The 26,679-nt window shown below is 40.9% G+C and overlaps 1 protein-coding gene across 2 annotated transcripts in view; it reads right to left on the reverse strand.

The window, feature by feature from the left end:
• The window catches only part of LOC105472239 (IKAROS family zinc finger 3), a 107,473-nt gene that overhangs the window by 22,667 nt on the left and 58,127 nt on the right, over positions 1-26,679 (reverse strand). For both annotated transcript variants that reach the window (XM_011725295.3, XM_011725294.2), the window contains exons 4-6: positions 13,916-14,176; positions 12,663-12,830; positions 9,862-9,978 (exon numbers count right to left, since the gene is read on the reverse strand). In XM_011725295.3, the coding sequence (XP_011723597.1) occupies positions 9,862-9,978; positions 12,663-12,830; positions 13,916-14,176 (546 nt within the window). The remainder of the gene's footprint in view (positions 1-9,861; positions 9,979-12,662; positions 12,831-13,915; positions 14,177-26,679) is intronic.

Genomic DNA, 26,679 nt, shown 5'->3' on the forward strand with positions numbered 1-26,679 from the left:
TTAAAAACATAAAAACCCCTGTACACAAACAGGTCACTGGCTGCCTTTGCCTAGAGTGCCACAGTTTGCCCACACCTGCCCTGGGCAAACATATTGTGATGCTGTAAACATTTGTCTCTGTTTTCTCAAAAACACCTCAGGAGATCCAAACTAAAATGAATTATCCATACATTTTTATTATGTCTAAGGAAGAATAAATTGAAATTAGTTTAAGGGATTAGAGTAAAAAGCAAGTGGTGGCTGGCACAGTGGCTCACCCCTGTAATCCCAGTGCTTTGGGAGACTGAGGCAGGAGGATTGCTTGAGGCCAGGAGTCGAGACCAGCCTGGGCAATATAGCAAGATCCTGTTTCTACAAAAAGTAATTTAAAAAAATTACCCGGGCATGTTGGCATGCACCTGTAGTCCTAGTTACTTGGGAGACTGAGGTGGGAGGGTTCCTTGAGCCCAGGGGTTTGAGGTTACAGTGAACCATTAAAGGTAACTGCCAAGACCGCAATTACTTTTGCATCAACCTAATAGTGCCACTGCACTCCAGCCTGAGTGACAGAGTGAGACTCTGTCTAAAAAGAAAACAAGTCCCAAAGTATTAAATATTTCTAGTTTTATTAGTGGCATTAAAAAACTATATGTTAGTCATTATACAATACATTATAAAGCTCAGTTTTCATTAGTTAATTTATTTACTTGTTTTTGAAACAGGGTCTCAACTCTGTCACCCAGGGTGGAGTGCAGTGGCAAGATCACAGCTCACTGCAGGCTAAACCTCCTGGGCTCAAGTAATCCTTCTACCTCAGCTTCCAAAGTAGCTGCAACTACAGTCTAAAGCCACCATGCCTGGCTAATTAAAAAAAAAAAATTATTAATCTCAATATATTGCTCAGGCTGGTCTCCAACTCTTGGCCTCAGGCAGTCCTCCCACTTCAGCCTCCCAAAGTGTTGGGATTACAGGCGTGAGCCACTGCACCCAGCCAAAGCTCAGCATTTTTTTTTTTTCCGGAATAAAATAAAATCTGCCTCTGCCAGGTGTGATGGCACTAGCCCATAGTCCCAGCTACTCAGGAAGCTGAGGTGAGAGCATGGCTTAAGCCTAGGAGTTCAAGTTCAGCTTGGGCAACACAGTGAGATCCCATCTCTTAAAAAGAAAAAGAAATCCAGCTTCAAAAAATGAGAAAGAGAAGAGGACGATAATAGTGTGATAATAATGACAATATTTACTAGACAGTGAGTTTCTTGTCAAAAATAATTCTAGGCTCTAAAGAAATAAATCATAGCCTTCAGTGAAGCGATTAACAACTGTTTGTGTAAATGAAAACAGTAAGGGTCAGAATAGGGGGCCTGAGTGGCTTTCGGGCTAGTGCGAAAGTACTCAATTGACTCCGGCTGACCAGCAGTTGTAAATAACGGGCACTTCAGTCACAAGACACTGCTATTGAGTGAAGTGGGTCAAATTCTGTCCAGCACAGGGATAGGTTTAAATGACCAAACAGGAAATTATTTATATATATTATTTCCTTTCACACAAAACCACCACCAGATGTGGCACTACCCAGAGCCCCAAGAGTAGAAAGATGAAAGACAAAGCTTGGAATTTGCAGTAAGTTCCTGGGGCTGTTAGAAGGAGACTTTTTTCTTAGAATCAGGGGAGAGGTAGCTAAGTTTGTGCTTTGACTAGGAACATTCATCCTGGTTCCAGCAATTTTGAGAAGGTTAAATCTAAGTAAGCCTCCCCTCAACGCTGTAGTTATCAACAAAAAGATTTATAGTGAAAAAAGAATGAAAAACAGTATTCTGGGAATGCTCACCTTTTATGCCCATTTTACCATTGTTCTTATTACTGTCTTGTGGTCCCTCCTCTCACTGCCAAATCATTACCCGGGAATTACCCCAAGCATGGTGCTACCCATCTAGTTTTCCCATTTGTTTCCCAACAGTTGCTGTCTACATTTTACCGAAGTCAATGTCAATTACAACAAACAGCCTTCTGAGGACACGTAATCAACATCCTCTATTTGGGAGGATGCTGAAGTGTGGACACATTGACCTAAATAACTGTAATTAGGGCAGGTCACTAAATGGCAGACTTTTGAGATAACATCACCTTTTATTCCTCGTTACCCACCAAACTGGTCTTGAGAGTCATTTCCAGATAAACATTACTCTGTAAATCAGTGACCAAATGCCTGACATTTAAAAACATAAAATTCTGCAGCGTTCATGGATGGGCATATTTGAGGCATGGGTGGAGACTTTCCCATTTCTACAACTCCGATGAGATTGAAAGAAATCCTCTGAAACGAATCTAGAGGACTCCTGTTCACCCACACCCTCTTTCTGGGTCATTCACTCGACATCTTAACTACAAGAGCTCCACCTTCATTGTACATGTGAACACACTCTAGTGATTCCGTTGATCTTCACTGAATTAACCTTGTTTTCTAGTTGATAAGTTAGGCAAAGGCTAGTTCTCAATTGAAGATGGCAGTCTCATTTTCTTTCCTAAACTGTTAGTCTTTTGCCTCACACTCGTTGAAGAGCTGATGTACGATACTATAAAATGAGTGCCCTTTGAAACACAGAGAGCCAGGTGCCATGGCTTGTGCCTGTAATCCAGCACTTTGGGAGGCCGAGGCGGGGGGATTGCTTGAGCCCAGGGAGCTATGATCTTGCCACTGCACTCCAGTGTGAGGAACAGAGTGAGCCCTGTCTCTAAACAACAACAACAATAACAACAACACACACACACACATCACACATACACAAAGAAATGCTTTGTAACTGGACAAGCTCTTTGGGATTACTGAGTGGTTTAGGCAGTGCACTGAAAATAAAACAAAAGAGGACTATTAGCTTTTGGTCCTTTTCTCCAACTTTAGGACCCAACTGTCTATTTATACAAACAGTCTAGACTTGTTATCTTGCTACATCATGTCTCAGAAATGTAAGTGGAGGGAAACCAGTTTGGCAAGATAGTAAGGGAACAAGATAATGGGTTTAAATGACGAAATAGGAAATCCGTCCCTGGGTGGTGTTTGGCGGTTTAATGCTGCAAGGGGTGGGTGTGGGGAATATGGAATGGTGGCAAGGAACAATTTGCACATTTGGTTCACGAGTGAGAACAGAATGAGTAAGACTGTCATTGTGGATCAAATTCCCTTCACATCGCTTGCCTACTAAATAGTAGATATACTAATTTTCATTAGAAAAGTTATTTTAAAGACGTGCTGAAAAAATAATAAAATGTAGTACAAAGTCACAATTACAGAATAAGTTACTACCTTTATTCTCTTTATTAATAAGTCTTAATATTTGGTTTTAGTTAACCGTTTCCATGATACAATTTCTATCTGAAAGTCATTGGAGGTTTAACTGTGTAATTGTGCTGTGCTTTTGTTTTTGTTCAAAATCCTTCATTAGATCTTGAAGCGTTAAGTGGAGCTTAAACAAGAGGTATTGCTTCCTGTCTCTTCTATGGTGTGGTCAGTCAGTAGCTAATGGAGAGTGAAACAAAGTGGTGTTATTGCACAATAGGAATTGTCTAACAAGAGATTGGTATCAAAGACAGAGGCAGGTTCTAACAAAAAAGTTTCATAAAACTGTTGCCTTTTTGAATAAGTAAAATGAATACTACCTGTGAGATAGTATTTTTTATTTTTTATTTTTTGAGACGGAGTCTCGCTCTGTTGCCTAGGCTGGAGTGCAGTGGCATGATCTCGGCTCACCACAACCTCTGCCTCCCGGGTTCAAGCAATTCTCCTGCCTCAGCCTCCCAAGTAGCTGGGACTACAGGCACATGCCACCATGCTCGGCTAATTTTTGTACAGCCAGGGTTTCACTATTTTGGCCAGGCTGCTCTCGAACTCCTGACCTCGGGATCCGCCCACCTCAGCATCCCAATGTGCTGGGATTACAGGTGTGAGCCACCGTGCCCAGCCAGTATTGATTTTTAAAAAGAATAGATTTGGCCAAGTGCCGTGGCTTACACCCGTAATCCCAACAATTTGGGAGGCCAAGGTGGCGGATCACCTGAGGTCAGGGGTTCGAGACTAGCCTGGCCAACATGGTGAAACCCCCGTCTCTACTAAAAACACAAAAATTAGCTGGATGTGGTGGCGGGTGCCTGTAATCCCAGCTGCTCGGTAGGCTGAGGTAGAAGAATTGCTTGAACCCAGAAGGCAGAGGTTGCAGTGAGCCGAGATCGTGCCACTGCACTCCAGCCTCGGTGACAAACCAAGACTCTCTCTCAAAAAAAAAAAAAAAGAAAAAAGAAAAAAAAGAATAGGTTGGGAAAGCAAACTTAAAATCTTTTTTTTTTTTTTTGAAACGGAGTCTCGCTCTGTGGCCCAGGCTGGAGTGCAGTGGCGCAATCTCGGCTCACTGCAAACTCTGCCTCCCGGGTTCACGCCATTCTCCTGCCTCAGTCTCCCGAGTAGCTGAGACTACAGGCGCCCGCCACAACGCCTGGCTAATTTTTTTTATATGTTGAGTAGAGATAGGGTTTCACCGTGTTAGCCAGGATGGTCTCGATCTCTTGACCTCGTGATCCACCCGCCTCGGCCTCCCAAAGTGCTGGGAAGCAAACTTAAAATTTTTTTTTTTTTTTTTTTTTGAGACGGAGTCTCACGCTGTTGCCCAGGCTGGAGTGCAGTGGCGCGATCTCGGCTCACTGCAAGCTCCGCCTCCCGGGTTCCCGCCATTCTCCTGCCTCAGCCTCCTGAGTAGCTGGGACTACAGGCGCCCGCCACCGCGCCCGGCTAATTTTTTGTATTTTTAGTAGAGACGGGGTTTCACTGTGGTCTCGATCTCCTGACCTTGTGATCCGCCCGCCTCGGCCTCCCAAAGTGCTGGGATTACAGGCTTGAGCCACCGCGCCCGGCCGCAAACTTAAAAATTTTTAAACATTTTCTTTGGTCTGCTACGTTGGTAAAAATATCAGGTTATTCTGAAGCCCTCATGCTTGTATTAGCTTGAAGAGCTATCGAAGATGAAAGGTTTGGAGTCCTAGATTCATAAATAGATGTGATTATTCAATTACTTAAAAATATTACTATTGCTAGAACTCATTGTTACACAACAATATTTCCTGCTCCAAGTGTTCATAATTTGTGTGAAATGAGGCTAAATGAATCTCTATACCAGCTGTTAGTCTCTTTCTGAAATAATAATCAAGCTAATGAGAAAATGCAGTCCATGGTCTTCTGTATTTTTCCTTCTTTTCATATATACTCCATTAAGACAGAATTGGAATATTTTGATGGTGTCACTTGTGATGCCTGGTGTAGAAACTTGGACTAAATATCACTTGTGACTTTTTTTTTTAAATTTTGATTTTAATTTTTTTTTTTTTTTTTGAGACGGAGTCTTGCTCTGTTGCCAGGCTGGAGTACAGTGGCACGATCTCAGCTCACTGCAACCTCCACCCCCCGAATTCAAGCGATTCTCCTGCCTCAGCCTCCTGAGTAGCTAGGACTACAGGTGAGTACCACCACACCCAGCTAATTTTTGTATTTTTAGTGGAGACAGGGTTTCACCACATTGGCCAGGCTGGTCTCCATCTCTTGACCTTGTGATCCGCCCCCCTCGGCCTCTCAAAGTGTTAGGATTACAGGAGTGAGCCACCGTGCCCAGCCAGGATTGTAAATCCTTAAAGTGGGCTTTAAGGGGCTTAACCTTAACTCATCTTTACAAACGGCTTTGATACAGAGCCTGGCACATAGAGAACTCAAGTGCTATCTGGATAAAAGAAATGATTAGCAAGGCCAGAAGTCCTGTTGCCCAATACCTGCATTTTTTTGCAGGCAGGTCTTCACTCCAAGGCCTTTTTATTCATCTGCTTGCTTCCAGAAAGTCCTGCTTCCCTTTGAGGGCAGGTTTGTCCACAGGCTTGGCTCCCACACCAGGCTGCACTTCAATTTACAATAAGCACTTGAAGAATGAGTGCTGCAGGCACAACAGCAACGAAGCATCATCTCTTTACAAGTGAGGGATGAGGCATAAGATGTGCTATACTGCTAAGGCCCAGAATGGAACCCCATGTCCACAATGGACTCCCAATTCTAAGAAGGAAACAGAAATGGAAACCATACATAGAAGGGTGCAGGCCGGGCGCGGTGGCTCAAGCCTGTAATCCCAGCACTTTGGGAGGCCGAGATGGGCGGATCACGAGGTCAGGAGATCGAGAGACGATCCCGGCTAACACGGTGAAACCCCGTCTCTACTAAAAAATACAAAAAAATAGCCGGGCGAGGTGGCGGGCGCCTGTAGTCCCAGCTACTCGGGAGGCTGAGGCAGGAGAATGGCGTAAACCCGGGAGGCGGAGCTTGCAGTGAGCTGAGATCCGGCCACTGCACTCCAGCCTGGGTGACAGAGCAAGACTCCGTCTCAAAAAAAAAAAAAAAAAAAAAGAAGGGTGCAAAATAGTTAAAGAGTTGGCTTATGTTGGATTAAATATTCTGTAAATTTTGGCCTCAGGAAAAATTATAGGAACTATTTGAAATATAAAAGAATAATGTATGAACTGAGATGCAGCAACTTGATTAAGCTGTGAATTTACACATTTATAACCTGAAACCACCATTACAACATATTTGTTTGAAAAAAAAATCAAAACTTGCTGACTTAGTTAACCCTTTATCTTTTTTTGCTGAGACTTAAAGTATGGTGCACATATCCACCAAACCACCCTATGAAATGCAAATTAACTCAACCTCTGTATTTCAGCATTTCCTGAATCACCTAATATCACTGAGAATAGCTAAAATATTACTTTTGATACTTTTCCTTATTTGGAATTCCTAAAAAAGATTGTGAGAATGGGAAGTAAGGTGGTGACCTTACTTCAAAATCAATAATTTTGAACTTACTGTTTATAGAGTGTAGTTTTCTGATTTTCCCCCCTCCTTCCAGGAGAATCAGGACACACATATATGCATATATGTGTGTGTCTATTAGTATGTGTGTTACTATATTTCTTTTGCAAACCAGATAATATATAACCTTTAAGAAATATAGCTAATCAAGCCAAAAAGTGGAAAAGGTGTAAAAGACCCAAATGTCCATTAGCTGATGAATGGATAAATGGAAAGTGCCAAATCCAAACAATGGAATATTATCCAGCCATAAAAAGGAATGAAGTACTGATAAATGCCTCAGCATATATAAATGCCTCAAAAATTTTTTTTTTTTTTTTTTTTTTTTTTTAATTTTTTTTATTTTTTTTATTTTTTTTTTTTTTTTTTGAGACGGAGTCTCGCTCTGTCACCCAGGCTGGAGTGCAGTGGCTGGATCTCAGCTCACTGCAAGCTCCGCCTCCCGGGTTCCTGCCATTCTCCTGCCTCAGCCTCCCGAGTAGCTGGGACTACAGGCGCCCGCCACCTCGCCCGGCTAAGTTTTTTTTTTTGTATTTTTAGTAGAGACGGGGTTTCACTGTGTTAGCCAGGATGGTCTCGATCTCCTGACCTCGTGATCCGCCCGTCTCGGCCTCCCAAAGTGCTGCGATTACAGGCTTGAGCCACCGCGCCCGGCCGCCTCAAAAATATTATGCTAAGTAAAAGAAGCCGACACAAAAGGCCACATATTGTATGATTCCATTTATGTGAAATGTCCAGAACAGGCAAATCCATAGAGACAGAAAGTAGATTGGTGACTGCCAGGAGCTAGAGGGAGGGGGAATACGGAGTGACTGCTAATGGGCACAGCACTGCTTTTGCGGATGGTGATAATATTCTGAAATTAGATAGTGGTGATGGTTGTACAACTTTGTGAATATACTAAAATTATTGAAATGTGCACTTTAAAAAGGTAAATTTTATAGTATGTGAGTTATATCTCAAATTTTTGAAAATTAAAAAATATGACTAATCACAAAAACAACTAAAGTTCTGGTGAATTTTAAGTAGGTCACTGAATTTTGGCTGAGTCTCAGTCTTGTCATCTCTAAAATGAAGAATTAGGGTCAGATGCTCTCTTTCATTCTAGCTTTAAATATTAGTGATTCTACTTGGAATATGATAGATTTTCATAGCTTGGGAATCTCTTACAGTAGGAGCTTTGCCTATTGTCTGAAATACAGAACTGCAAGTAGAGATGCCTACATTCCGTCCTTGAGCAAGTACTGCCTGACTGCCATGAAGCATGTCACTTAAGATGTCGAAACCTTTCCTAGCAAGCAGACTCAGATAAAAGCAAAACAAAACAAAGAGAAGAAGATGTCAAAACCCAAATGTTAGGTTTTTCTTTTTATTTTATTATTATTATTTTTAGAGATGGTGTCTTGCTTTGTTGCCCAGGCTGGGCTTGAGCTCCTAGCCTCAACCAATCCTCTTGCCTCAGTCTCCTTAGTAGCTAGGACTACAGGTACGTGCCATTGTGTCTGACCTGTTTGTTTTTTATAAGGGAGTAAACATTTCTTTTTATTTGGATAAGCTTTATCCAAATAAGTTGGATTTCCTTTATCAAGTTAGAAATCCGACTCCTTGATAAAACCAAAGATGCCACTAGGATAAAAAGCAGAAGCACTGCAAGCCAACAGAATTCAGTTGGCCAGCTCCTAACATTATACAATAGGTTTTATCTAAAACAAAAGTTTCCTCTTACTCAAAATGAGGGCAGTTTAAGTAGTCATTTCTACTCCATTTTTCCTGAGTTTCATGTTATTTCTGTGATATTTTTGTAATATTTATGTTTTAGGCTATTCAAACTACTCAACTGCAACAATTGCTGTCAAACACTAAATCCCATGAGGGTTTGTACCTATTCTAAATAAGTAATTGGTTCAAGTTATCAAATAAAAATGTCAGACAACCCAAGCTGCAGAACCAGGCTGACAGCCAACTCAATGGGACAAAGGACAGCAGCAGAGATGTGACACAAAAAAGTTTCAGGCTGTTTCAACTAAAGAATGAAAAGGAAATAAAACCACAATTGAGATATAGAAGAACATCTAGTGTTTGAACCAATTGCCAGTAGGTATCTAATTCAAATCACTGAATAAAACAAGCAATCCCCAAAGCCAAATAGAAGCATCACAATAAATCATATGAGTAGACAAGGATATAAATTGGGCCCTGTGCAAAGAAAATCCTTGTAGTTTTAATTGACTCTTCCCTAGCCACTCCCCAACCTCCTCTACCCTCAATTTTTGCCATTTTTTGACAACTCCATTCTTTATCAATCTGTTAGGAAATCTTGTTGATTCTACCTTTAAATATACAGAGAATTAGAATATTTCTCACCACCTCTACCACTAACAACACATAATTTTTTCTTGCTTGAATTATTGCAATGGCCTCCTAACTGGATCCCCCAATTTTCAACCTTGCCCCAAATACAATCTCTTCTCAAAAGCAAGTAGAGTGATTCTTTCAAATGAGAAGGCCAATGATGTCACCTCTTCGTACAAAACCCTCTAAAGATTTTCAATTTCACTCAGAGTAAAAGCCAAAGCCTTTACAATAGCCTGCAAGGCCTGATAAGATCTGGTTTCCCATTTCCTCTCTGGCTTCAGGTCCCATTACTGGCACACACAGGACTATGTACACTTCTTCAAATTTGTGCCCCAGGGCCTTTGCTCTTGCTGTTCCCTAGTTATCTGCAGGGCTTGCTCACCTTGTTAAGAAGCCTGTTAAAATGTCACCTCATCAAAGCCTACCCTGATTCTCACCCTCGCTCCTCAGTAACTGCTTCATTTTTCTCAATAGCACTTACCAGCCTCTAATCTCTCAACTTACAGTTTGCTCATTTACTTTCTTTATAATCTGTCTGCCCCCAGTAAAATATAAATTCCATGAGTCTTTTTACTTACTATTGTATCTCACCACCTAGGACAGCAGATGCTTGCTAAATGTGTGTTGTGTGAACTCACCAGTGTCTCCCGGGTCAGTGCTCTGAAGAAATGTACGGCAGCGCTCCTTGTGCTCCTCAAGGGAACTTCTCTGCTTGTAACTCCTTCCACAAAACTCACATTTGTAGGGTTTCTCCACTAGAAGGAGAACATAAGGCACACGCAGTGACCCTCAGGGGTTCCATACAGGTCAGGTATTGGGGCTCTGTGACAACTGTTCACTAGAAATGAGACTGCTGAGTGAAGCCAGAGTATTTGGATACTTTTGAATCTATATTTTAAATTTGGTAAGCTTAAATAAGGTTATGGTCTATGATTAATCATTATGTCAGCGTATTCTTTGAAAGGGTTGCCTCCTATCACAAATGGAAGAATTCGGATTTAGTGATTACCATTTAGCATAGTGTTTTGGCTCCAGGTCAAATCTTGTTTTCTTTGGGGGGAAAAAAATAGGGCCCTTTTATTCTTCAAGGAGGTTAATGTGGTATAAGCAATGAAACAGGACAGGATTCCTTAGTTTGGACATCCATCTGGCTGTAAGTAGAGATTGCTGTAGTTTGTGGGAGTTAGAGAAACTGATGGCCTTTGCATAACATTGACATATTTGGATAAATTTAGTTCATCCTTGCCACGTGGCTATAGCAAAGTCTAGGCTAAAACAATAAAAACTGAGCTAATTAAGGATTTTTTTGGTTTTTTGTTTTTGAGACAGGGTCTCACTCCATCACCCAGGCTGGGGTGCAGTGGCTCAATCACAGCTCGCTACAGACCCAACTTCACAGGCTCAGGTGAAGCCTTGGCCTCCCAAAGGCCACTCTGGCCTCCCAAAGTGAGAGGATTACAGGTGTGAGCCATTGCACCCAGCCAGGATATCTTTGAATAATATAAATAAAAATAGGCCAGGCGCAGTGGCTCACACCTGTAATCCCAGCACTTTGGGAGATCAAAGTGGGTGGATCACCTGAGGTCAGGGGTTCGAGACCAGCCTGCCCAACATGGCAAAACCCCATCTCTTCTACAAATACAAAAATTAGCCAGGCACAGTGGCTCATGCCTGTAATCCCAGCACTTTTGGAGGCCAAGGCAGGTGGATCACGAGGTCAGGAGTTCGAGACCAACCTGGCCAATGTGGCGAATCCCCATCTCTACTAAAAATACAAAACTTAGCCGGGCGTGATGGCGCGCACCTGTAGTCCCAGCCACTCAGGAGGCTGAGGCAGAAGAATCACTTGAACCTGGGAGGCGGAGGTTGCAGTGAGCCAAGATCACACCACTGCACTCCAGCCTGGGCAACAGAGCAAGACTATGTCTCAAAAAAAAAAAAAAAGAAAAAGAAAAAGAAAAATGAATTGTGAAAATGACTTCATCTAAATGTCTAAGATGAAGGAAAACTTTCATCCATACAATTCATGCAACCTTTATTCTGCAAACTCCCCAAATGCTTTATTGCTTGAAATATGTAAGTAATAACTTCAACTATCTGTGCAAGGCTGGTCTTTCTGATTGCTGATAAAATATACTCAATGCATTTGTCAGTTTTAGGGGCTAAAATTTTTATTTTCTAACTCCTCTTGCTCTGTTTAAAACAGAGGCTTTGGGATTTAAAGCACTAAAAGATCCTTATGGAATCCTAAATTAAAACAAATGCAGGTTTGCTAGGGCTAAAAATGTTACGTTTCTGCATAAATTGGGTTCTCTGGAATCTGTCTTTAAAAAGCCTACTATTGTTTCTTACTTGAAAAAGGCAACAGTAGAGAACTATTCTAATTTTTTCGAACCAAACTCATCCTTAATTCATTACTTTGAAAAATGAGTTGTAAAAGAGAGAAACCCTTCATTTGCCAGTTACGATCTCTCATGGTGGGTTTTGTTGGGGCTGACTTCTTTAATCCTAGTGGCTGAATTATAACAAGTTTTGAGTTTGGGGCTAGGTTTTAATCAAAGCAGTAGATATGAACTGACATGAAAACAAACCTTTTCTTCCAATTAAAATTTGCCAGATAACATCAAGAACATGAGGTCCCAAATTTGAAAATAAACTCAGTCTTATTTTTCTAGGAAGGAAATTCTAAATCTTGAAAAAAAAAAAAGTATTATCTTGGTCAAAATAAGGAGTAAAAACATCAAGACAGCACATAGCTTTTTCCAAATCCTTACTGTTGTTCATCTTTTAGAGATTTAAAATAAGTAGGCTGGCTGGGCATGATGGCTCATGCCTGTAATCCCAGCACTTCGGGAGGTCAAAGTGGGAGGAATGCCCAAGCTCAGAAGTTTGAGACCAGCCTGAGAAACATAGTGAGATCCCATGTTGATTTAAAAAGTGGGCTGATCAAGAGGAAAGTTGGATTTAAGAAATTTATCCCGAATGGCCAAAAAGTAGCCACCAAACAATGATTTATATCCAAATTACAGTTTTTCATAATTTACAAACTGTACATCATTTGCTTGTCTCGTCTTTTGAATGGAAAGAGTATGTGTGTTAGGAAAACAACCTAATAAAGTTTACCAGAAGAAAATACTCATGGCTATAATTTTCTCACAGAAATTAAGAAGACATTTTTTATAGGGTGGGCTCTTCCTATCTGACTGTGTTGTTCTCCAAGGGTGCGAGGATGGCGAGGAGATGATCATCTCCACTGAGGCAGACGGAGAGCAATTAATGCCTTAATGGCAGTGTAATTAGCCCTAGAGGTCTCTGCTGTTGTAACCCTTCAGAACAAGAACGACAGATTGAAACCTTCCTACTTAACTCTTTCTAGTTTCCACATTGGGCTCTGAGGAATGCAGTTCCTAGACATGGAGTGCTCATTTCTCTCACTTACCAGAATGTGTCCTAAGATGCCCTGTAAGCGCATCTCTTCTTTGGCATGCATAGTTGCAGAGGTGACACTTAAAAGGTTTTTCCCCTGTGTGCAGTTTAATGTGGCGGAGGAGGTTACCTTTCTGAGTAAAAGATGCCCCACACTGATTACACTGGAATGGGCGTTCACCTTTAAAAAGGACAAAAAAGGAGATTTCTGATCACAGGCAAGTGGAGAAACATATGCACAGATTAGATGCCTAGGGCAAAAGCTCATCTTTTAGACAGTTACTGTTCACATTGGGATCAGTTTGGAGCTGCATTTCAAGGCAAGCCTAAGACTTACTTATGAAATCTCCTCTTTAGAAGAGAAAAAGCACCCACTAGCAAGGCTATTTTAGGTATCATATTGAATCAGAGCAAAGAAACAAGAGTAGCTCTAGAAGTGCTTTCTAGATCTAGGTTTTTATATTACTTGGTATTCCTTTTTTCTTTTTTTTTTTTTTTTTTTTTTGAGACAGGGTCTTCTTGCTCTGTTGCTCAGGCTGGAGTGCAATGGTCCCATCATGGCTCACTGAAGCCTTGACCTCCTGGGTTCAAGTGAGCCTGTTACCTCAGCCTTTAGAATAGCTGGGACTACAACTGCTTGCCATCATGCCTGGCTAATTTTTTAGTATTCCTTTTAAATTTAATCTCTTTTGAAAAAAGAGCCAGAAACTAAAGTCCTTACAAGGTGCTGAGGGCTAGAAATTCTCCTTTTTAAAGTCTTCATATGAGATGCAGAATGGAATCGACTGGCTCAAGTGCAGTGGTTGTGTTTGTATGCATTTCTACAGACTGCCTGTTTATTGTCTGAAGATACATTATTTTAAACTGGAAATAAAAACTATGTCCTTTCATTTACCAAATTTGAACCCAATACAATAAGATTTGCTCTTATTAAAAATGTTATGCAAAAATATATGAAAGATGGCTAAGAAGCAAATCACACAATTCAACTCCTACTTAGAAACTGAAGAAAAAGTATTTGGCTGACCTAGAACACTGTGCTCTCTACAGTCTTTTTTTATTCATAGCATTTGCAATATGTTTGCCAGATGCATGGTGAGGCAGGAATAAAAAGCACTGAGTAAATGGCAATGCAGAGAGAGAGACACATCAGCATTATAGCAAAAATCAATGAAAGTAACCGAAAGTTCCAAATTCCACCACTTCATTTCTCACATGGCTGCATTAGGATAGTTTTCAGAAGAATGAAAAAAGCAGACTATTTACCAGTATGGCTTCGCTTATGAACCATTAAGACATTGAAGCTGATGCAGGATAATCCACACACATCACAGTTCATCTTTCCACTGGTTGGCCTGCTACTATCAAATGAGACAACATGTCTCTCCAACTTAATGTTTTCATATTCATTATATTCTCTTGAATAGCTGTAAGGGATTTCAGGCTCTTCTGCATTTCCCATGGGCTCTGGCTTTAAAACATTTTCATCTCTTTCACTGTATTCATCTTTCACTTTCATTGAATCATCTGCAGGGAAGAAAATGCAAGAAATGAACAATGACTGTACTTGAAGCTATCAAAGCAGCTCAAACAGCAGAGACCCACAACTGACAATTAAATACCAAATGAAGCTAACAAAACACTGTACATCTACAAAACAAGAAGGCACCATTAGCATGACCGCACGTTACTTAAATTCAGAACCACAGTCAGAGGAAAACACACATACTTACACATAAAAACAGACGATAGTGTTTTAGGCTATCCAGAAAATTACAGATAATAGATTTTAGCTAAGTTTGCTCAAAGTGGCCAAGAAACAAACATTGAGCAACTCTTCTCCAATACTAGGGGAGAGGAAGGGTTCTCAGATCTAGTACTGTTTTTGGTGGCTGCAGTTAAAAAGGCAAGGTGATGTACTCTTAGGTTTCAAGGAGAAAATATTGTTTGACTCCTTCAAATGCATGCAGTGTAAGCCATTCAGATTAAGAGTTGAATAGTTAATGTAGTTTTTCTAATTTTAAGCCATGCTCTGCCTCTTCCCCTTCCACGTATATGAATTGCTAAAACACATCTTATCTCTGTCTCTCTTGGAGCTGATAAAGGCACAACATTGACTGTAGAGGAAGCTGTCAGTACTAATGAAATAGTGTTGAGAAAGACAAAAGGAAAAGTTATTCTTTCATATAACCTAAGGAGTTACTTTCATTGACACAGGTAAATGGGGCTCAATCTAAATAAGGGGAAGGACCCTTAGGTCCCAAGTTAGGGAGGACTAAAGTCAAGGACTCAAGGATTGTGTAATAGGACTGGATAGGAGAGGAGGGACTGGCTCAAGTGAGTTGGCTGACCAAGTACTGTCTTAAGAGCTGCAATGTAAATAAATGAAATTTAAAAGAACAGCTATCATACTCTTCATGAAGAGTCTAAGAACATATGAAGAACGTGGGAAAAATATGAAGAACATAATAAAGAAGCAAATTTATGTACTTGCATTGACACTAGTAAAACCTAAAAATTTGCCTGATGTAAGAATAATAAACTTTTGTAAGGGAGTTGTCATACATAAAATATGCTACATAAATGCTTACTTTTTCAAACATTGGTCCCTAGAAATCGAAAGTTGTCCCTCCCCATGAGGAATCACAAATCAATGGAGTGGAGGACTGGAAGGGAATTTAAATGTCATCTAATCCAACCCTCTCGTTTCTCAGATGAGGAAATCTGGGAGCAGAGACGTTTTCAGTCATTCGTCGAAGGTTACATGTCCAGTTACTGGCAGAGGTGTGATTAGAACACAAAACCTAACCTTGAACTATGAATTACTTGGATTTGACCTCACGCACTAGACATATAAGGCCTAAGTGGATTCTTACCAACTATATTCCACACCCTCCCATCAGTGGTGTAAATGTTAAAACCCAAAACACTCTGAAAAAAAGATATTTTAAAAAACTACATCCCTTCCAAAAAACATCAGTAAGTGTTGCTCCTCTTGCCACATAGGAGGAAGTACAACTGCAGCTGTGCCTGGCTTGCTACCTTGAACCCAAGTTTCAATTTTCACTTCTATCAAGGTTACCTTTCATCTATATTAACTGTGTTTGCTTAATAGAGCAAGACAGGGCCTAACCACCATCAGAGGAGCCAGGGCTGCCACACCGTTCCACTGCTTCCTACCACAGTTCATGGTTCACAACGTTTCACTCTTTGACTAGCAAAGATGTAGGACTGTAGGATAAGTCCAACATGTTTCAAATTTGGCCACCCTATGGATCTGGGTTATATAAGAAATGATATCTGTTTCCTACTTGGAAAGAGGTTCACTTCCTTCTTTCTCTGGATAGGTCTTCCCTGCTTTCAAATGGAATTTGTTTACTTAAGTGTTTTATTTTTTTAAATTTTTTTTAAGAGAAGGATGCACCTGAGGCTTGTACCCGCCTCCCTTCCTCCATCACTCCAGCTGTGGGTAATATCCCACCAAAGCTTGAGTGCGCTTCAGTTTGCATGTAGGCGTTTAAAAGAACCTCAACGGAAAATTTCAGCTACTGAAAACCAAAAACAGCAGATAGAAAAGGCCAGCAGAAAAGGATTCTTTCCATTTTGGTTAGAAAATGTGAACATGACCAGACTCAGGCCACACTCCATGGTCACTGAACTTTAAAATGTAGTAAGATCAATGTGTTGGGTCTTTCTGAAAACAGAGGACAAAAGAGAGCTGCTCCTTTCCCTCAGGATTTTGGCTTTAGTTGGTCTGACCTGGAACTCAATACTACACCATCCTGGCTCAAGAGTAGATCTTAGCTTTAGTCCTTTAGGAGCCAGCTGTAGAGCAAGGAAGACAGTATTTGAGACCCAGGGACATAAGGACACAGGGACAGGGTATTAGAGAAGTCCTCTGGGCTTACATAGTTGCTGGTTTGCCTTTGGAGTCTTACCAGTTTTAGATGAATGACTTCAATGACCTCTCTGCTTGGTTACTGGAGATCAGCAATTTATCTTTATTTTATTCTATTTTATTTTTTGAGACATAGTCTTGCTCCATTGCCCAGGCTGAAGTGCAGTGGCACGATCGGCTCACTGCAATCTCTGCTTCCCAGGTTCAAGTGATTCTCCTGCCTCAGCCACCCAAGTAGCTGGGATTACAGGCACGTGCCACCATGCCCAGCTGATTTTTGCATTTTTAGTGGAGACCGGGTTTCGCCATGTTGGCCAGGCTGGTCTCGAACTCCTGACCTCAACTGATCCACCCGCCTTGGCCTCCCAAAGTGCTGGGATTACAGGCCTGAGCCACCGCGGCCAACCAGATTCTAATTTATTCTAATATTCAACTCTGTTACCTTCTCAAGGTAAGTCATAATAAATTGTTGGCCAGGTGTGGTGGCTCACGCCTGTAATCCTAGCACTTTGGGAAGCCAAGGCAGGTGGATCACCTGAGTTCAGGAGTTTGAGACCAGCCTGGTCAAGAGGGCGAAACCCCATCTCCACTAAAACAAAAAATTAGCTGGGCATGGTGGCTTCTAGCTACTGGGGAGGCTGAGGCAGGAGAATCGCTTCAACCTGGGAGGTGGAGGTTGCAGTGACCCAATATTGCACCACTGCACTCCAGCCTGGGTGACAGAGTAAGACACCAGCTCAAAAAAGATAAAATAAAATAAATTAGAATCTAAGGTATGAATGAGATTCCTGAGAGATATTAGGCTCAGTACTTAGCCTCCAAATACAGTCCACCAAAACCAGGAAAGGCACAAGCCTGCTCTAATGAAGGGATTCATCCCATTCCGAAAGACTTATTGGAGCAGAGAAAAGGGGTGTTCTACTTAGAAAATTCTATTAGAAAATACTAATGAATGTGTCTAAAGTCAAACTTGTCATCATTGAACCCAAACTTGCTTCTAATTTATGACTTATTTTTGTTGACAAATGGCATCACCCTTCTTCCAGTCTCCAAGTCGTGAAATTGTGGAACCTTTTCTCTTTCAATCTCCACATCAAATTGATCTCCAAGATCTATCAACTGTATGTCTTCAGGCTCTCTAGGTGCCAACTCCTCTTTTCCTTTCCTTTTGCAATTTGGTTTCACCTTTCATCACATCATACCTAAATTCATCCTCTCTCAACATTCCTTTCTTTTTTTTTTTTTGAGACAGAGTCTCACTCTGTCGCCCAGGCTGGAGTGCAGTGGTATGATCTCGGCTCACTGCAAGCTCTGCCTCCCGGGTTCAAGCGATTCTCCTGCCTCAGGCTCCTGAGTAGCTGGGATTACAGGTGCCCACCACCATGCCTGGCTATTTTTTTTTTTTTTTAGTAGAGACGAGATTTCACCATCTTGACCAGGCTGGTCTCGAACTCTAACCTCGTGATCCACCCACCTTGGCCTCCCAAAGTGCTGGGATTACAGGCGTGAGCCACCGCACCTGGCCTCAACAATCCTTTCTAGACAGATTTAAGACACAGGTGGGCTAGGCGCGGTGGCTCACACCTGTAATCCCAGCACTCTGGGAGGCCCAGGTGGGCGGATCACGTCCGGAGGTGGAGACTATCCTGGCAAACACGGTGAAACCCCATCTCTACTGAAAATACAAAAAATTAGCTGGGCATGGTGGTGCACGCCTATAGTCCCAGCTACTTGGGAGGCTGAGGCAGGAGAATCGCTTGAACCTGGGAGACGGAGGTTGCAGTGAGCCGAGATTGCACCGCTGCACTCCAGCCTGGGCGACAGAGCAAGACTCAGTCTCAAAAAAAAAGACACAGGTAAGCTATGCTTACTGCCTCTACAGCCTCAAAAAGGCCTCAGAATTCTCCATAATATGGCTTCTGCCTCCACAATTCACTGAATCTGCTCCGTTGAATATCACCAACCATAATCTTCTGATTCCTAGATTCAATGCCTTTTTGTATGCCACTCTCCCCAACTTCTTTGTAGTCCTCAACACTACTGACCTCTCACCATTCCTTGTTCTTCTGCATTCCTATTTCTTTTCTTTTCTTTTCTCTCTTTTTTTTTTTTTTTTTTTTGAGATGGAGTCTCACTCTGTTGCCCAGGCTGGAGTACAGTGGTGTGATCTTGGCTCACTGCAACCTCTGCCTCCTAGGTCCAAGCGATTCTCCTGCCTCAGCCTCCCGAGTAGCTGGGATTACAGGCAGGTGCCACCACACCTGGCTAATTTTTGTATTTTTAGTAGAGAGGGTTTCACCATGTTGGCCAGGCTGGTCTCGAACTCCTGACTTCAGGTGATCCACCTGTCTTGGCCTCCCAAAGTGTTGGGATTACAGGTGTGAGCCACTGTGCCCGGCCCCTGCACTCCTATTTCTTCAATGAAACTGTACCTTCTTTCCTTGCCTTTCTGATTGCTTCCTTCTTGCCCCTTTTCTTCCCTCTGCATCCTAAATACCATCCTTAACCTTCTTTTTTCTTCCCTCTATACCCCTCTTGCATGGCAATTTCATTCATTCTTAAGGCTTCAACTAACATCTTATATGATTAATTCTTATATATATAACTCTAGGTGTAATGTCTCTCCCTTTCTTTAGTCCTCTGTTTCTGAAGGCTTCCTAGGTATCTTCCCAGTTACTCAGGCTAGAATCCTTACGGTCATCTTTCCTTTCTCCTGATTGGGCCCCACATTCAATCAATCAGTGGTTCTGTCTGTCTGTCCAATCTCTAATCTGTTTCTCCACTCTAGTATTTTGCATGCCCATTACCTAATTCTCAGACCCTATGACTTTCCCATGATCTACTTACTACTATAGCACCCGCACTGTTCTCCTTGCCTCCCTTCTTTCTCCTTTCCAGCTCATCTTGTTCATTGCTACAAAATTGTTCTTCCTAAATTCTAGCTCTGGTCATATTATAGCCCTGTCACAATTCTTCAATATTTTCCACTGCCAACAAAATAAATTCCAAACTCAGAAACAAAGAATTTAAAAGGACTTTTGGGATCTGGCCCCAACCTATCTTTGGTATATTAATTTTGACTACTTAGATCTTTAACTAAAGAACTTCTAAGTGGTCTTGGTTTTGTCCAAATTTATTTCCACTGCCTAAAAGATCTTTCCCCAACATGGCCACAGGTCCAAGTCCTACATATCTTTTTTTTTTTTTTTTTTTTTTTTTTTGAGATGGAGTCTTGCTCTGTCGCCTGGGCTGCAGTACAGTGGCGCAATCTCAGCTCACTGCAACCTCTGCCTCCGGGGTTCATGCCATTCTCCTGACTCAGCCTCCCAAGTAGCTGGGACTACAGGCGCCCACCACCATGCCCAGCTAATTTTTTGTATTTTTAGTAGAGACAGGGTTCCACCATGTTAGCCAGGATGGTCTCGATCTCCTGACCTCGTGATCCTCCCACCTCAGCCTCCCGAAGTGCTGGGATTAGAGGTGTAAGCCACTGCGCCTGGCCACTGTCCTACACATCTTTTAAGGTCAAACTAATATGCTATCTCCCAGCTACTAAGCCTTCCCTGATCCCCCCAGCTGGAAAATAGCCTGCTTCTTCTTCCTGGGTTACTTATAAACTCACCTCCCCTAGTCTCCCCCATAAATATGTAAGCTAGCTGAGGGCAGAAGCTATACAGATTGTGTGTGTGTGTAACTCAGCATTCCCTATGACACTGCTTAACCTGTGTCTGTAAGACCAGAGGTTATGTGGTTTTAAAATAGAAATTTTTGGGCTCCTACCATAGATCTACTAATCTGGGGGTGGAGACGGGAAATGTGCATTTAAAAACACGCTCTCCACATAAACCTTACGTACAATGCAGTTTGACAGCCACTGCTTGGAGTTAGACACAGTGCCCTACATAAAGTAGACATCCAATAAATTTCTGGTATATGAATATATCATTGCATTAGCCTCCTAACTGGCCCATGGTACATGTGACCTCTGTTATATTGCATCCTATTGCCAGAATAATCATGCTGTAGAATGAAACTCTTGTTTAAAACTTTCAATGATTTAATTTGCTTATAGAATACAGTTCAAACTCCTTAATGAGGCATTCAAGCACCTGTCCAGAACTTGCCCCAGGACTACTTAATCATCTCATTTCTCAGTCTTCTTGAATCACCTTTCTCTCTGTATTAGAACTTTACTATTCAAAGTGAGGTCCTTGGATAAGCGGTTCTGCAACCCCCTGGGAGCTTGTTAGAAATACAGGTGCTCAGGCCTCAACCTAGACCTACTGGACCAGAATTTGCATTTTAACAAGATCCTCAAAGATTCTTATGCACATTAAAGTCTGAGAAGCACAGCAGCACCCTGACTAATCACAGTTCTCCAAGCCTCTTCTCCAGCCTTTCCCACACCTAAAATATCCTTCTACCATTTCAACAGTGTATTCAAACTTCCACATGCAGTTTAAATGACACTTCTTCCATGCAGTCTTCCTTGATACCCTTAACTAGAAAAAAAACTATGTTTCTTTGTTCTCATACACCCATCTTATTCTGCTTTATATTCAGTATGATATTATTACACTGCTACAGATCTGCTTTTATGTAGTTGATGTGTTCATAAACTGTTTCATGCAAAACCAATAACACTGTCCCGCTGATTAACATTCTACATTCAGAAATGTTGATTTTTCCCTGACTTCAGTTGTCAGTGACTGGCAACACCCATTCATTTAATAAAGGCAGAAAATCTTAAAGACCTGGCAACAAATACTTGAATATATTTAGGGAACTGCCTGAAGTATCCTGAACTCTTTTGTAAAGTGAATAAACCTTTTACAGTATGAATAATCTCATGTTGTGGTTTTGTAAATTCTAATCTTCTTATAATAGATATCAGGTTTCTTAGACATACATCTTAAGTTGACACTTAGAAAACTATGAAGAAGCCTCATAGACACTGGTGGAAGTTTATTTCTTAAGTCAGGTGGTGGGTGTATGGATGGTTTCTTATTAGTCTTTAATCTACACATGTAATTATACTTGCCTTTTTGCATATATGATCTATTTTATAATAAAAAAGTTAAAGGCTTCCTGAATACATTTTTTAATAACTGAACTTGTGGAGAAAAGAATATACCAAAGCACAAATTGCTGATAAAGGCAATTGCTATACATTCCCAGAGGTGGGGAAAAGATGTCTAAATTGAATCTAACCCATAGGAAATTAGATTAAACTAAACTTCTTTCTACAGGAGCTACTCTAGGGCACAATTGTTCCCATCTTTGTCTATGTTTTGGAGGCCTCTTAGGAAGATGACACACACGAACACACACACACCCCAGAGAGAATTTTGTAGGCTGAAGAGAACAAAGGTTGGCTCACTGGAGCTGATGCACATGGTTTCATTTCCTGGGGTGATGGTTATCACATGAAAGGCTTGTACTCCAGAGTAGACATTTTTGGTTTCACCTGAGACACTGCAAAAACAATAGGTCCTGGAAAGGATCCAACATCTGAATCCTTCAGGGGCAATAGCAGTCTCAGCCAACTGTGTCTCAGTTTGTTTTTACAGGCACATAAAATGCTCAGTTGGAGAGAAGAACCTGTCAAAGATGGCAAACAGAACAGGCAACTTGGGTATCTTGGAGAGCATGTTGGTACTAGGAATTTCCCAGTGCAAAAAAGAGATTCTGAATTTCCACCTTAAACTATAAGATCTCAGAATCCAACTCTAAGAAGGACAAAGTTGGAAGTAATATCCTCAGGTTTGCCAGAGATATTGTGAGAAGGGACAAAATGAGGTAGAGGCTGTTAGGGAAGGCACAAAAGGGTGATGCTATTTAAGTGTTTTACAAGGATCGGGGGTCATAACCATGAAATCTTCAGCACATGCAAAAGTCAACTGGATAACAAAGAAGCTTAATCATCTTAATGTGGCATTTTAATGATGCCACTGATTTGCTATGCCAATTCAGAGATAATGAGGCCCTAATGCTACAGATGTTCAGCCAGGCTAAAAGAAAGGGGGGGTGGGCTTTTCTAGCATGCCATTTTCTAACTATCCAATTAAACAAATTGTGAAAGCATCTAAATAGTTTACCAGGTTTTGACAGCTGTTAATAGGATTTAGAAGCTTGAAGCACTAAAGAGCAAAATGGGAAATATATGTATTGTAGGTATTCAGTCTAAAAAGTTTGTTACTGTCACCCAATCTAGCGCAAACAGATGAACTAGAACAGTTTTCCTTATAAAATTAATGTCTATACTTCTCTCCCACAGTGACCTCTTTGTATTAGGAAGAAGAACACTGAAACGACGGGTCATCTTCGTTTTCTAATTTACATTTTTGTATGTAAAGTAATGAGACAGAGAAACCGATTATATTTTTAGAACTAAAGAGTAAGGAAAGTTTTAATATTTGCTAACCAGTAAAATTATAAAGCTTCAATGCAAACTAAACTTTTGACATTCATACAATTTGTTATGTTTTCTTTTTTCCTCTTAAAATTTAAAATAATGAACGTCTGTTATTCTTGAAAATGCCTATTCTTAAATTAGGAAAAGGTGAATCAGGCTAACAAGAGATGAAATACTGATATCTCAGTACAGGTTTGGATAAAATTCTATAGGTTTAAGTTCTCATTGAAATACAGTCTTGGCCAGGTGCAGTAGCTCACATCTGTAACTCCAGCACTTCAGGAGGCAGAAGTGGGAGGATCGCTTGAGCCCAGTAGTTTGAGACCAGCCTAGGCAACAAAGTAAGACTGTCTCTACAAAAAATAAAAAACTTAGCCTGGTGTGGTAGTGTGTGCCTGTTGTCCCAGCTACATAGGAGGCTAAGGCAGGAGATTCCCTTGAACTCAGAAGGTCAAGTGTGCAGTGAGCTGTGTTCATGCCACTGTACTCTAGCCTGGGAGACAGAGCGAGATCATCTCAAAAAAAAAAAAAGAAAAGAAAAAATTAAAGTCATCAGAAAATAGCCAGGTATGGTAGAATACCTGGGAATAGCTGGGAATACAGCATGCCTGTAGTTGCAGCTACTCAAGAGGCTGAGAAGGGAGGATCATCTGATCCTGGGGAAGTCCAGGCTGCAGTGAGCTGTAATCATGCTACTGCACTCCAGCCAGCCTGGGCAACAGAGTAAGACCAGTCTCAAAAAAAAAAAAAAAAAAAAAAGAATCTAAACTGGCCATCAGTAAATCACATAACTTCAAATGCAAGAGCATTAGCATGTAAAAAGCTTCATTTGCAAAGGAACCACCCTCAGTTTTACTAATAACATTAATCTTTGCCTTATCTGACTATCAAATAGCTCATTCATGGGCATAATAATAAAAATAATTTTGTTTAATAATTTCATTGCAATCCGTTGCTTCCCCATTAGAACAAGAGGAGATTTACTACTTTTACAACAGAAATACACTACACATCAGCAGTAGGTAAGGTTCCAGCTGCTCAGCTGGGCTAAGCTCTTCAAATGTCATGGGGCCAGGTATAATTCTTTAGAATTGTGAGGACTGAAGGCCATGATGTATGAAATGTCTTTCTAAACTACAAAGAGTCTACAAGTATATTGTTTCTATTGATTATTTTCATCTACATATTGAACTCTTTTGTATTTATATTTTTGAGAAATAACTGCTACCCATCAAAAAATAATGGATGAAAATACATTTAAAGAGGTTGAAGTTTTAGATGGTGCCTAAACAAGCATAGATGAAAGTAGGCACCTGGTAGAAACTTCATTTATAAATCCAAAAGAAAAAAAACCTTCCTTTTTCATTCAAAATTCCCTTGCATAGAATATTCACTCTATCTTTTTTTAAAACAGGAATGAAAAAGTTTAAAACATATTAAAATACAATTCTTAGTAAAATTCAAAAACTGTCATCCAAATACAATTAAATTGGCTAAAAAACATTCTGACTGTTACAATACCAAACTCAGGGTCACAGGTAAAGGAAGGAATGAAAAAGTCTTCTATGTCCAGAGCATAAGTAGTTCTTGGTGTATACAGCATGTTTTGTGTTATATCACAATTAGTGTATCTATTTCCCATATAGACTAGGAGTATTTTCAAGGTGGGGACCAGGTTTAAATAATATTCGTGTCCCCAGAACCTAACAAGGGCCTAGTTACTTTAGAAATTGAATGAATGGGCCAGGTGCGGTGGCTCATGCCTGTAATCCCAGCACTCCAGCACTTTGGGAGGCCAAGGCGGGTAGATCACTTGAGTCCAGGAGTTCGATACCAGCCTGGCTGACATGGTGAATCCCCGTCTCTACTAAAAATATCCAAACAATAGCTGGGCATGGTGGCATGCACCTGTAGTCCCAGCTACTCAGGAAGCTAAGGCAGGAAAATCGCTTGAACCCGGGAGGCAGAGGTTGCAATGAGCCGAGATAGCTCCACTGCACTCCAGCCTGGGTGATGAGATTCCGTCTCCAAAAAAAAAAAAAAAAGAAAGAAATTGAATGAATGAATGCATGAACTCCTTGGGCAGCCTGAACCAATTTAGTGATAATAACCAGGCCAGGCAGAGAAGAAGTAGTAAATCACAGTATACCCCTAACTTGTCTACAAGATTCTGATGCTGTCATGCAGTATGTAGTTTCTCTTGATGCATCAGAATAAGGCCCATGCCCCACAGTGCTAGCCAGTCCTCTAGTTGACTTCTTTGCCCACTGTGATCTGGCTTCTGCCCATCCTACTCCACCATTTTGCAATAGGTTGCCACTGGCCAGTCCCTGCTTTTTAAACCTCTTTCCTTAGCTTATTCTTTGCTGGTTCCACTCCTACCTCACTTATTTATTTATATCCTGTTTATTCCTCTTTCTCTGTCTCCTAGATGTGAATTATTTCCTGGGGCCTATTTCTTGAAACTTTTGCCTTTTCACTTTACATACTCTGTCTTCTGATCCAAGTTTTCATTGCTGTTGACTCTCAAATTTGTATTTCCAGTAAACCTGGAAAGCCGCAGACATATACTTCCTGACATATACAATACTTATCTCACACTCAACAAGTTGCAAACAAGCTCATTATCTCTCCCATTTCTTCTCTCTTTCCAAATCTGCTCTTCCTATAATATTCCCCATTGTCCTCTCTCCATAGTGACTGTTTGATGTCAATGTCTGTATATTATGCTGCTTCTATCAACATTTAGCACGTGCCTGATACAGAGCTCAGTGACTACTTACCAAACAAACAAGGAAGTAAGGAAGGAAAGAATATAAGGAGGAAGAAAGGAAAGCATGAACAACTATACTATTGTTTCATTCAAGTACAAAATTAGGGTTGACAGTGTTTTTAAAAATTGTACAGATTGCAATTTTGCCTAAAGCTAGCATATTGGCCCAGGATAGAGGGAAACAATAAATTGTATTTCTAACTTAAGATATAACGATCAGACCCAAAGGGTATAAAGGATTCTTGGAGGAGAAGGAAATGAGTATAAGGATTAAGAATTAGAAGATTCTTGTGCTTTTTAGCATTACATTAAAATACAAAACATTAAAAAAATTAACATTTCCCATCTGTGACATATTATTTAGACTTTTACCCTTCTCTGGTTCTTCCCTTCCTTCTTCCCTGGTTCTCAAATAATGGAATTAGAGCACTGAGAAATAATAGAAGAAACTCAGCACTGACTTCTCCTGGGTGAATGTACAACATTAAAAGCACACAAGGGAATAAGCTATCTTGTCACTGGAACATGTTTATCCCTGGGGGTGAAGTGTAACAACTGCTTAACAGCTGCCCAGTAACATACTTCAAGGCTGCAAGCAAAGATGCGTCCTAGCTCTGCCGGAAACTGCAGAGGGAATATTGTCTGGCAGAACAAAACTAGAATGGAATCTGGCCAACAAACTGGAATCTATGTCCTTTCTATTTCAAACAGCAACTTCTAATGATCACAGAGAGGTTTCTACTAACAATATTCAAGTAATATTGGATGGGTATTGGTAATTACAGGGAAGGAACAATATAGTATGTAACTTACTTTTTCCACTGAAAATAGAGTTGAATGCCTTTTTTTTTTTTTTTTTTTTTTGAGATGGAGTCTCGCTCTGTTACCCAGGCTGGAGTGCAGTGACTCAATCTTGGCTCACTGCAACCTCCACCTCCCTGCTT

This window comes from Macaca nemestrina, chromosome 17 (genome assembly GCF_043159975.1).
Source record: "Macaca nemestrina isolate mMacNem1 chromosome 17, mMacNem.hap1, whole genome shotgun sequence".
Classification (NCBI taxonomy): domain Eukaryota; kingdom Metazoa; phylum Chordata; class Mammalia; order Primates; family Cercopithecidae; genus Macaca; species Macaca nemestrina.